The sequence below is a fragment of the Dermacentor andersoni genome, chromosome 6, assembly GCF_023375885.2.
Source record: "Dermacentor andersoni chromosome 6, qqDerAnde1_hic_scaffold, whole genome shotgun sequence".
Classification (NCBI taxonomy): Eukaryota; Metazoa; Arthropoda; class Arachnida; order Ixodida; family Ixodidae; genus Dermacentor; species Dermacentor andersoni.
In genome coordinates this window covers 64,300,580-64,314,000 of record NC_092819.1, presented here as the reverse complement: position 1 = coordinate 64,314,000, position 13,421 = coordinate 64,300,580, and the positions used below count along the sequence as shown (strand labels likewise).

The 13,421-nt window shown below is 48.3% G+C and overlaps 1 protein-coding gene across 1 annotated transcript in view; it reads left to right on the top strand.

Moving 5' to 3' along the window:
* The first annotated feature begins 1,571 nt into the window (after positions 1 to 1,571).
* Positions 1,572 to 13,421, top strand: part of LOC129382496 (uncharacterized) — a 244,060-nt gene continuing 232,210 nt past the window's right edge. Inside the window, exons 1-2 of the mRNA XM_072288932.1 lie at positions 1,572 to 1,665; positions 1,773 to 1,924. Coding sequence (XP_072145033.1) covers positions 1,572 to 1,665; positions 1,773 to 1,924 — 246 coding nt within the window. The remainder of the gene's footprint in view (positions 1,666 to 1,772; positions 1,925 to 13,421) is intronic.

The following is a 13,421-nucleotide window of genomic DNA, read 5'->3' as shown; positions in this document are numbered from 1 at the left end:
GCTATGTTACTGGTAACTAGGACGAACATTTATCTTGTGGTCTGCTTGATTACCGTGACCTGTGTGATTTAGCACTAGTTCATGATGATACATAATGTTGAATGATGATGCATAACTTTGCCGTCTGTCGTCTCCGCTCTATTTTTTTAACCCCAAATATGAGCGCGATTTACGACCTCTGCAAATAAGTGCGGTTAAATTCAACTATGTCCGAGATCTATAACAAGCATTCCGCTATCAACATGCGGCCTGCGTAGCTTTGCCGTAGCGGTCCCGCGTGGCTTTCTCGCACTCTCACGTCCCTTTCCTACCTACCTCGTAAGTTGCGAAAGCCTTGACGTACACTCTGTTTCTCGGCGGGCGCGTCATAATGGAGCCTGTGGGCAGCCGTGAGCTGTGTATATGGCCAGGTAATTTACTTAAACCGATCATCGTACGGTTTCACTGGTTTGATTAACTGCCGACCGTGCAAAAATACACTGAATAATGGTATGCTTATCCAATCGTGACCTCCTTTTCCGTTATTCTTTCTCGAGCAGTCAGAACTGTGCAATGCGTGGTAAGCTGAACATATCGTACAGTTTGTAAATCTATGTAGGTGTTGTTACGTAAAAAATAAGGAAAAGGAAAAGCCAATAGGGCCGATGTCCTGCTTCAAATTGTGCAAGTAACTATATAGATGGTTGTCAGAACACCATGAAAGCACCAGATGTGACGGAAAATACACAGAGATAAAGCTTGCAAGAACAAAATAAGCTACATGTGATTATAAGAACACCACGAAAGCACCACATGACTGATATTGTACAAAGATAAAGCCTACAAGAACAAAAAGCTACAGGGGTAAGCGATGGTTCCGGTTATGAACTCGTTTACTACAACAAAAGCATGGCTCCCACAACGGACGCGGCCGTCTTCTCATGAACAGCTTCTTCGGGATTCGTACAACGTCATCTTCGTCGGCTATACAATAGTACCAACTGTGGTCTCCGAAATACATCCACAGATACCGCTACTCTAAGAGTATACGCGCGGGCCGGAAACTTCCGCACAAAATGCCACGCTCCATAGATGCGTGATCATCGCTCACCCGATGGACACCAAGACAACTTGGCAGAACCACGAGCGATCGCCTCAGTGGGTTGTAGCGAAATCATGTATTTTTTTGCATGCATCAAACCCGCTCTGTATGCCTAGCCTCACTCCAAGAAATATTAATTGTAATATACTGCAACAAAACAAAGTAATTTCGCTACACCGCGTATTCTCAAAAGTTCCTATCTTTGTTCTCTGCTGGTGGCATCCGGAACGACGCCAAAGAATTCTCTCAAGCGCATTCTTTTAGACGTGCTACCGAACAAGTATTTCCATGCTGTCTTCTAGACTGCATGTTTTCCCAAATAAGTCTTACAATTTAACGGTTGGTATCCAGTTCTCTTCTGTGGCGCATGGCATTCTGTGACCGCGATACAAATGCCGGTTGAGGCGCGCGGCCGCCCTCAGGCTGTTGTGACTATATGGCCTTCTGCGTGCACAGTGTATGCGCCTGTTCTCACGCGTCATGAGTGCGCATGCCCCCGCGCTTCACGCCCACGCGATGGAAAAGCGTGCGGCTACACCCGACAACTGCAGGACGGCTCGTCCTTTGCCATGCTTCATGCGTGTGTAAGCGAACTGGGCATGGGCGCTAGTTTTGATAAGCGTCGAGTGAGCGAGCACCATGTAAGAGACTGCATGTCCGTGCTCAACGTGGGGCGTTGTCACGGGAACAGCGGCTCTACTGCTGTCGATTGTGCGCGAGGCGGCCTGCGGCCCATGCAGAAGAACGCAGTGGAGCTTGTCCAGCAGAGCGGACCGACACCGGCACCCCAGTGAGGCTCCCGTGGCCGCGAGACTTGGGTCGACCGAACCGCCAAGAGGAAGCGTGAGTATAGCAGCCTTCCCCGATGCGGCGTGAGCAGTATTGCTGGCCGCCATAGAACCCGCCTCTGGCGTTTGTGCCGCAGAGTCGGGCACCCTGACCGCCCCCTAGTATCTGCCGCGAACTGTTGAGGCACTTGAAGGACAGGGCGTTTCCCAGTGCGCCTGTGGCAGATATCATAATTCTGGTCATTCGGCTGGATTACTCAAATGGACAGAGACATTACTTGCACGAGAAATCGAAATGCATAAATTATTAATCAGGAAAGTTAATTGACTTTTTGTCTAAATATTTTACAGCACATTTTTATGAATTTGCAAGGAGACAGTGTCCGCTTGGAGCGAATTTTTAGAATGGCACCAGTTTCGATATATTCATTCCCTAAGTATGCGTTGAAATACATGGGTACTCGAATAACTTTTGTGCTTCAATCCACAAAACGATGCATTGTAAGAAAAAGTGAGTCGAACAGTAATGCATTCTTACCGCAAGTTTCACGGCGCATGTCTGAAAACCTGATTGATCCCATAGAAATTCTTTACAAGTAGATATGCCTCGCAAATTCACCGGCTACAATTCGTGAATTACAATGCGTGCCTAAAGTATTTAATTAACAAGTTAATTAGTGAGTCTTTTTGGTAATAATCTGATTATGCGTTTCGATTTCTTGTGCGGTTGCCTCCCGCTTCGTGTAATTCAGCTCAAGGGCTACAATTACGCTATATGCCATGGGCAATTTTTAGCAACTTCGATATGGCCTAAGAAGAGAAACAAAGCTTTGTTTAGAGCAGGTGAAATGTCTTCGCCCTAGGTGGACGGCCACCTCAGTCCAGGAAGCCGTGTACACGAGCTGTCACCTACGGTCGGTCAGATTATGCTGGTCATCTAGGCTGGGACTTGATAGCTGAGCCTCCCACTGCTCTTTGGTTATAGTTTTTCGTGGCAATGGAACCAACCATCATCATGTCCATGGCGCCTTGCTACACGGAGTCTCGCCCGTCACTTACAGCTACGAATGCGCATTCTACCAAGTACCAAACAACCTACCACACATGGTGTGGGGATGCAAGGACCCGACATGGTCTAAAAAAAAAAAAATCACCGGCGATTACGATACTTCTTAATGCGAAGTTTGAGCGCAGTTTCATACGTGTTTTCATTTCGCGATATATTGAGGCAAATAATTTGAGAGACGTAGCAGAGTCGGCGATCATCGAAAATCTGATCTGCGGGTCAAGCGCGTCGGCTTTTAAACATGACTCGTCAAAAGTTCCAGCGTAATCATCGGTGCCGCGCGGCTTCCAGAAAGTACTACACAATTCGCATCGCGCGTACAATCAGATTACAAAACAATCGCAAACCATGACAATTGAAACTGCTCCTTCACCACCTCGTCGAGCAAGGACACGACATCACGTTACAGTGGGTTCCAAGTCACTGTGGCATAATGGGCAATGAACATGCCGATGCAGCCGCACGGCTTGCAAGACTCCATGCCATTCTCAAGCACAGACACAGCAATGAAAATTAGTGTGCTTGCAAGTGAAGCCACAAGATCTTTACGGAACACACTAAGCTTGAAGCACACGCGTCTGCACCGACTGGACTCGTCCCTTCGACTTCGACCCCCATGTGGACTCTCTCGACTCGAGACAAAAGTGCTTTGCTGACTGTGGCTTGGTGTCGCTTTCACAATATATTTTACCTTCCGAGTCTGTATGGACGAGAGCGCGGCTTGCAGTCACTGCGGCGGCGAGGAGACTATAGAACATGTACTCTGCCACTGTCCTCGATACAGCGCGCACCGGCTGTCGCTAGCGGCCGTGTTGGCACGTCTTGGAATGCCGACATGAACTGTTGTCGCACCGAAAGTCGGTCAAGGTCTTGTTGACCTTTTTACGTGACAGTGGCCTATTATAGAGACTATAATTATACCCCCCTTTTTTTGTATCTCGTAGAAAGGCTAGAATTTCAGATAGCGTAGATGTAAACGAGCCTACATGCAAAATGCTACGTTTGAAATACGAGTGGACGCGTCACGAAAAGCTTGCAAAAGTAACGTTGCTTGATATTAATATTGAAAAAAGAAATAAAAAACAAATACGCTTCCATTACCGCTAGCCGGTAATGCGCGTCCCTGTTGTCCTCCGCATCCTGAAAGGCTCGCATCTGCTCGTACTATACCTCAGAACTAGGTTGGTAGCGTTCCGTCGCGTGCCACTTTCTTTTTTTGTCCTGCGTCGCGATGTTCAGAAGTCTGCCGTTTGATAACTTGGCCTCTCTTTAAGTATTGTTTGTCGCACGCTTCAATGGGCAAGCTTTGCTCGCCTAGGGGATGCTTTTGCCGCGCTATGGCCGCTTAGGATCTTGTCGTTACGCGAGCACCGCGCTATTCTCGTTCCCCCATTTGAATCTTGAACTGCTGTGAAAATTCCGCTTGGTGTGTTCTGGCACGGTGTGATTCTTGTCGGGAGATTCGGGCTCACGGGTCCCACACAGGTAAAGGCCCCGAGTCCTTCAACAAGCTTTGTCGTAGGACGCAAGACTAAACCTCAAGCTTAGTCTCGTCGCAATGAACACATTATTTTAAAGGACCAATTCTTTGTACGACTATTCGCTTCTCCATTGTAGAGAAATCGGATGGCACAAGATGAAACGCACGAATGAAAGGTCATTGAAAATAAAGATTTGCATGAATGAATAGGTGGTATCAGGGGTGATCGTTGTAACGTTGTTCTGAGGCTTTATTGACGTGTGCTAAACGCGAAGCTTGGCCGAGGTATGTACAAAATGACGTCAACTTTTTTCTCGCTAACATCCGAACGAATGGCTGTATTCTTTTTTTTTTCTTTTCTTCGTCGACTCATGGACGCCTACAGAAGCTTCACCGAGGTCTTGATTGCACACACACAAAGAAAAAAAAAAAGGAAAAAAAAAACGTGAGGGCAGTTGAGAACGTAGAAAGGAGCAATTTTGAAAAACGGAACCTGGCAGACAGGCGGCCAGGAACAATTGAGGGCTTGGCACGCCGGAGCGCTGAGTTTGTGTGTGCAGGCCAGCAGGCCGGTGAGCAGCCGTGATTGCTTTAAATTGAGTTTGGTGCCGGAGCGACGATCCTGGCTCGAGCGGTACCTGCGCCGTATTGCCTACTTGTCCGCAGTGGTTCTTGTAGTCAGCTCACGGCTGGGTATTGCGGGACTACGCAGTTATTCGCAGGCGGCCCCGTTCCTGTACTCTTACCGGTTTTTTTTTTCGTTCTCTTTTTCTTTCAAACACTTCGCACACGGTTCCATCAACGAGGTAAGCTCTTATATTAACCCGCCCCCCCTCCCTCCGCCACTTCAACACTCCTGCTGTAGATGTAGAGCCTGCTGCTTTGCCAAAATTGTGTCCTTGCCTTCTTTTCCTTTTTTACAGCCTAAGGGCTGTACCTTAATTTTTTGGCGGGCACGCAACTCCAACTGGACTTGAACGTTTAGGATCTGTCCATAGACCACTTGAGTTCGTTTTATGGTCAACTGTCCTATGCCTTTCTTTAATTTTTTTAAGCTTATAAAGTTTAGCTTTAATTGAATTAGGATAATAGGACCTCTTCTTTGTGTTCGGGCGTTCCTTCCCTAAAGTTAAACACGGAACTTCACGATGCTTCAAACACAGGTTCTCCAACCCCCTCTTTTCTTTCTCTATTTCTACCAAGTCTAGTTGTTTGGGGTGTTTTGCTTTGTAGAGAACAAACGATGGAGAATAAAAGCATCTTTCCTACGTTCATTCTGTCGTAATAGGGGAAATGGGCAGTTCGGAACAATAGGAAACAGGGACAGAGTCGCCGTACACAGAACCGTTGGACGAGTTCCGAAACGATAATTTGGTTACTGAAGGTGGCCTTTTTGTATAGGCTTATTGAAGCCTCAGTCGCTGAAGATTTCCTGTTTTTTTTTTTTGTCTTCATCGGCGAGTTAGAACCACCTTTACGTATTGATATGTATTTTAATGCGCTATCATTAAGAATGTGAAAGTGGAAAAAGGTGCATGTTTGCGGTGTGTGGGAAGCCGGTCATGTGGTACATAAATATGTACGGGGAAAAGGAAAACGGAGGGGCTCGATTTTTTTTTCTATATGTAGTGCAACTGACGATGTTCTGCTCCGGACCACCGTCTGTTGCGCTTTTCTCCGCGAAGAGGCAGGACGTATATGTGAAGTGAGCTCCTGAACAACACTTTGCAATGTGGTGAACGCGGTTTCAATCATCGATCCGGGACCTCAAACTCACTCACTGCTTTCGCGCTTACCACTGCCACTGAATTTTTCTAACCCGCTTCTAGCCTTTCCCGTGGGCCGATCCGCAGGATAGCGCGTTCTAAACGTAATTAGGGCCACTGTGTGCAGGTCACTGTTTATGTGGGTCGAATTTGGTGCAGTGGTTGCCGAGAAAAATGTACTCACCTTCTAGATGTATTTATGTAGATAGGAGCACCCGAGCTAAAGATTCCTCTTAAGGAGGAGGCCAAGCTGCAACTTGTCTCTATCTGTGTTTCTAACCGTTTTCCCGCGAACCTGGATTAAAATTCTTTTTTGTCGTTATGGAGCTGCATATTCCCGGTGGGAATTACCCAGTCACTGAAGTTGGCGTCAAAAACGTTCATTGAGGAGCGAAACACACCTACTGGCACATTCCCAGGACCCAAGTTGGTGTCAAAGCGGTTCATTAAAGAGCACCACAGTCCGAGTGGCACCCAACCACACGCACACACACACACAGTGAACCATGTCAGCGTCAAAGAGGTTAGTTGAAGAACATCACATAGGTACAGAGTGCCACATACGCAGCGACCCAAGTTGGTACGACGGTTCGTTTCAAACCCTGTTCCCTCAGCACAGCAGCCCCATGCGCTACCCATTCGATCATGGGTCACTAGTGACCCAGGCTTACGGTAAAACAGTTGGAGACATAGATAGATACACAGTTAACCCCCGGAAAGTGCGCACTTAGCTCCCGGTAAGTTGGTGAAGTACCCTAAAAATGCCAATTGCATTAAAACAGCACGGTCATTCAGTACCATCGTGTGGTGGTAAAGCTAGCACCACCCATAACGCAAAGTGCAACATGGTGCCACAACTAACCTCCTCCCAAAGCATGCTAAATGATAGCGTGATAGCAACCAGGCTTGATTCTCATCAATCTCATATAGCTACCGGGATTGGTTTCTCAACAATTTTTTATTTTGTTTGCATTGTCGTACAGTCGTAGAGGCGGGCACCATCCATAACACTTAGTGCAACATAGTGCCACAAATAACCATCTATGAAAGCATCCTAAACGCATTCGTTGACAGCAAACGGGGTTGGTTTCTCATCAATTTCCTTTTTTTTTCTTTCGCGAGCGATAGCGGCGTTTCAGGGGTGAGATAGCTGACAACAGCAGCACATCAAATGGGAGATGCGTAAGCTAGGTATGTTAATCGCATTAAAAAAATTCTGGAAGAAACCCATTTAACGATTAGTGTCAATGCTGATGCAATTAGCGTTCAAGCAACGTAGCGACACACCATAGTGATAAAGCCACATTTATTTAGAATTTGTGGTCGTCATTCTGGAACTTTCGTTGCTTCGGCTATCTGCGACACTCATTCGTCCCTGTATCAGCCCACTTTGCCATGACATTCGCATGCCAAGGTAGGTCATGAGCATGCCGACATGACCACGACGCAGGACTTGCGGCAAATGGAACGAAGCCGGCCTATGACGAGAACGGGAGGACGACATTGAAATGACCATTCTAAAGTATTGGCGATGATATAACGGGGGCAGAGTCACGACAACGGCATGAGGACAATAAGATGACAACGACGACGATGACGTGACCGCCTCGGCATGACGAGAGTCGGATGACGAAGTTACAATGACGACAATGAAGTGACCTCAACAGCGTAACGGCAACGAATGTTTGGCAACAAATATGACAAGCACCAATGTTTCACATGAGCATGACGGCATGGCGGCGTCTGTTTGACGACCACCCAGTGACGACAATTCAATGAGGAAAAAGAAAATACATGGTTGATCCTTCTTTCATGGGAATCGGTAGAACACGAAAGTGAAACGTGTCTTCACAGCAGCTGTTGCGTAGGTACCTTCGCCGTATATTCGGCGAAGGTACGAGCATTTTGCTCCGTTTCTATAGTGTCTTTCTTGGGCAGCCAGTTTAGTTGCGACGCGCTCAGCTTCAGGAATGCAAGTGGCAGAGTTCGCAGCATGATTCGCGAACGCGCGAACGCGTTAATTCTGCTTCACGCTGGCGTGTCTTTCGCCGGACCGAAGCGATTCGCCCGTCGACGTCGTTGCCTTTCTGCGCCGCTTAGCGTAGCAGCTTTCTTAGTTGGTGTCATCGCAAGCGAAGCAGTAGGCGGTGTATAAGTGCTGCTGATGCATGTTGAAGCTGCACTCTGTATAGGCACAAGGCGTCGTAGGCTAATCGGACGCGAAAGGCAAACCATGAGCGGAAATTGCGTCGTCACCTCATCAGAAGGCCTACTCCGCCTACACCAGTCTACACCTCGTACGTCCGATGCCCTGAAGCACTGTCGGCGCTCGCTAGTGTCATGATGCTGTACTTTGCTCTACCGCTCTTAGATGGCGGCATCATCCCTGCCAAGAGAGAGCATATTTTACGCGTTTGCGCCGACGTCGTATGCGTTACAGGAAGCTGATGGCGGACCCCGGCATAAAACACTGTTGTGTCGAAGTAACGTCGATGAAACGGTGAAGGCAGTATGACGGCGATAGCATGACATGAGATGACGATTCTTAAATTATGAAGATGGTGTAACGACATATTAGCGACAATGGGTTGATGACAATTGGTCAACGAAGATTGTATGAAGACGACGACTATATCGCGAAGACTATGATGGCGATGGCATGACGATGACGGCTGGCGACAACTGGATCAAGAAGCTGAATGACAATGGAGCGACCGCGACGGCAGGACGATGACAATGGAACAACAAATACTTGAAGACGACTGTCTGACGACGATACGACGATGACGATGGCATAACAACGGAGGCGTAATCTCGATTGGACGACAGCTTGATTACAATAGGATGGCGAAGAAGGAATTACGCACTGTAGATTGAACGACGAAGGCGGTATGACGACGACAGCACGCACGACCACAGTGGGATGGCGTTTCTGAAGTGATGGCGATAGTAAGATTACGGCGTCGCGATTATTGCGTAACGACAGTGGTACAACGACGACTGTCTGATGACGATGACGTGATGACGGCGGCACGGCGATAGTCGGAGGTTGAAGTTAGAGCGACGATGACAGAAAGGTAGACTACCATGGAATCTCAACGACGCATGACAAGTAATGCATGACGATGGCACAATGATAACGGTGACACGACCACGTTATGCGGACATGACAGCGAGAGTAGGACGATGATTACGCGATGACGACTGTATGACAGTTATTGCATATCGAGGATAGTGTGGCGACCACGGCGTGATGAGAATCGCGGATGACGAAGCAGGAGATACAACTTTGGAAGGACCACGACAGCATCATGATGACGGTATGACAACGGGTGTATGACGAGAATCATGTCGACGTCCATAGACGAAGCTGGAATGACGACGGTGCAACGACCAAATTAAGATGGCCATCATGGCCATTACATTCCTAGCGGCCCACGCTGTCAGACAACTGGGCCATTTTGTCGGTGTTAGAGGCGTGACGACAGTACTGCGAGGGTCAGACGACAAAGCTGAAATGAAGACGATGGAACGACTATTACGGCTTCACGAGCACATATACCGGGCGTTTCAGCGAACACTTCCAAGTAAAAAAAAAATGCCTGTGACAGGTAGTACAATTCCAGTTCATGAGCTGGTCTACTCGAAGAGACGGACATGCACAAAAAATTGAAATGCATAATCGACTAATTAACAAACATTCACTAATTAAGTCAATCTAATCAGCATTCTAAAGCTGCGCTTTAGCTCCGTGGTTTGTGCATAGGGCTTCCAACAGCACACTGCAGAATGGGCATGATTTCGATGCGCAGTGACGAGCGAAGTTGTGCTGCTGGTGAGCGAGGGTGCTGCTGCGGTTAGATAGGTGATATGAAAGACAACGCGATAACGATGGCTACGACGGCGTATAACGAAAAGGGTGAACGGGCACAGCGAACTCAGTTTCGAACCGTTAACTGCTGTCGCGGGGGAGGAGGAGGGGTAAGGCTAAAAAATGTTTTTGTCTGTTGCGCCTTGACCTCCCCAGTTACTGTCTCTCCTCCTTTCTGAGCTTTCAACCCACTTTCCTTCGGCGCTTGGTTCTCTTGACCGACTTCGTTTGTTGGCAACCTCGGTTCCAACCATCATGCCTGGTTTTCTTCTTTCTTTCTTTCTTTCTTTCTTTCTTTCTTTCTTTTTGCTTTTACCGCCAGTTTCTGCGCGGCTTCTTCACTTTCGACGGCTGTGCCGCTCAACCCCGCTCAAATGTTCCCCTCGCTTTCACCCGCGTAGCGCGACCGCGGCTTGTCGTTGTTCCGTGTCGCGTCTTCCCACGTCCCCGCCGCATCGGCCGAACGTCTCGGACGGCGCGCAAGCCGATGATGCGCGCCTGCTGGCAAGCGCGCTCAGCGAGGCGGCGTGTCGCGGCGCAGCCGCATTGTGTGCACTGTACGCACGCACGCCGCCAGAGTTTGTCGGTGCGTCGCGCGAGCGCTGCGTGATCCGAATTTGGGACGAGACGCCATCGACAAGGGGAGGCACGAGGAGGAGAAGGGGGCACGGGAGGGACGAACGCGACAAAGACGACAAGAGCGCTTCGCGGTGACACCGGCGCGACACCGCCGCGTCGCGAAGTTGCTCGTGTCTTCTTCCGCCGTTGGTGGCTGCCTATTCTGATGTTGTTTTTTTTTGCTTGCAGTTTTGTCTAATACTGCGTCGTGCTGGCCGCACAGCCCTCCTGCGCGGGCGATCTCGATGTATATCTTTATTTTTGTGTGTGTCTGTTCTTCCAAGCTTCTCGGCGATGGCCGCAACTTTCGCTTTTCGTTTTTCAAGCCCTCCCCTACGGGAGCACGTTGCGTCTCGAAGATTGCGCGCCTTTTCGTGTGTGTCAGTCGAGACGAGGTGTTTCGTAAGTGCGACTCGCTGACCGATGTGCAGGTTCTGTAGCAATATTACGCCTGAACAACGGACCATGCTGTACCGTCTGTGGCTAGGCGTTGCCTTTACGAACTCATATGCTTTCCTTATTGGAATGACCGACAGCCCCACGTGCGACACATGCAACAGTGAAGAGACGATCACACACATTATCTGTGTCTGCCCACGATATAGTGCCCAGAGACAAGTGATGTGCAGAGTACTGGACCAGTTGGACAATCGTCCACTATCAGAACTGAAAGCTTTAGGTCAGTGCTCTGAAAGAACCTCCGCGTTGAAGGCATTACTCGCGTTATTAAGGTTCCTGTGGTCTACAAGGCTTAACGATAGACTTTAAGAATGCCGCCCTCTATATACCGCTCTATAGTGTACGCGCTTTGTTTGTGCTCGTCTCGCTTTCTCTCTATCTCCCCATTCCACTCTCTTTCTTTTTTTATCCCCCTTAACCCTCCCCCCGCTCAGGGTAGCCAACCGGAACTACCGCTGGTTAACTTCCTTGCCATTCTCTCTCTCTCTCTCTCTCTCTCTTTACGCCCGAGCAAACGCACGTCCCCTATGGTGGGATGAAGGAAACGCTTTCTTTAAAATAATTTATATGTATTGATTTTTCTTAGGTTCCGCTACAGTGTGGGAGAATGGAAAGATTACAAATGTCAACACTGTAATGCATCAGTGACGTCATTCTTGCCTTACACGTTAATTAGTTAACAGTGCATGCCAAATGTGCACTGGACTGAATTGTGTTAATGAACAATTCTCGGAATTTTGAAGACAGGTGCAAGGAAAGGTAAAATTAATCAGGTTCCACCTGGTTTGTTACCCTAGACTGAAGCAGATGGAAGCCGTACAAAAAAGAGAAGCAATGAGTATAAGGGGCAATAACCGATGCGCGCGCGCTGACAGCAGCGTTCACTGTGCATTCAAAGGCAGTGGCAGGGCCCTGACGTCTTCGAATAGGACAGCAGCAGTGTTCTGTTGACTTTCTGTACGAAAATATGTAACTAAAAATAACTACATAACTTGCAACAACCGCGATAATCTTCCGTAGTAGCGATACTCCAGCAAAGGGTAAACGCTTTGATGTAAGCGCATTCAAATGCGGCAGTTCCGCAAGCACGCACGATAAAAGTAAGCAGAATTGGGGTACATATTTGATATGAACGCTACCGACTACGTAGTAATAAGATCTGCATTTTTTGTTGTCTTTCGCGGTAATGCTTTTCATATTACAGGTACTGAGCAATCAACTTTTTGTGCGGATGTGCCCGCTGTGGCACATTTTCATTTGCATTCTGCGCGAGCCCAGGTGCTATGCTTGTTCGAGGAGTTCTGTTGACAATCGTGCTTCCTGAGAAAGGTATTCGTATTAACTTTATTTGGATCCCACGTTATAGCTTTTAGTAAATGTCCAACTGCAGCCGTTTAAGGTAAATGTTATCAACCTACCGTGTAGACTTCCCTTCGGAACCTACACTGACGCCACAGATGAAACCCGGCCCCCTTGGATATTTCTGTCAGGTCAAAAGGTAATACAGATCAGAGCGGACTTGTGAAAAAAACTCTAGATAACTCCTTACGGCTTGCCAGGTGTCATAACGTGCGTAACAGGACGCTTATTAGCGCCGTAGAAGTCTATGCATGTTTTCCAAACTGAAACGCTGTCATGGTTCACGACAGCGCTTTACGTTTCCTGCTGTTCTTCGAAGCGTGTTTCATGTTCGACACCATTCCGTGTGCTTACAACAGCAGAGCGTTTCCTGCAAGAAAGAAAAACTGTACCATGGTCACCTCTGTTCTTGAAATCACCTGGCTTGGAAGGAACAGACCTAATGAGCAGATACTTTTTCAGCGACGTCGTGCAACGGGCCACGCAAGACAGGGCTTGTAAAGTAGGACCAGATTTCCGAAACCTTATGCTGTTGCATGCCAGAACATGGCTCGTATTCCCAGAATTTTCCCTTACGCAAGTGCTCACTCTTATGTAAGTGCATCGAGCCATTGTGGATCGCCACAGCGATCGTCCTGTTATCCTGCCGAGCACCGGAAAGCCGGTCACAGAGGAAACGTTCTTCCGTAAGAGGAGTGTTGTGAATACGGGACAGGTTGTTTTTATTTCTTTACGTGCGTATTTGATGTTGAAAGCGAGCTTCGAAGTGGCCGAACGCCAATCCGCACTGGTCACTGCAAGCAGCCTCGCAGCCGGCAGCCCTGTTGCACGTGTCGCCGATGCGCAGCTGCGTAACAAGCCGGAAGACGGTCGGCGACAGATTGCGACCGATCGCGACATGTCGCTAGCCCCGCGACGTACTCTGTCAGCGTG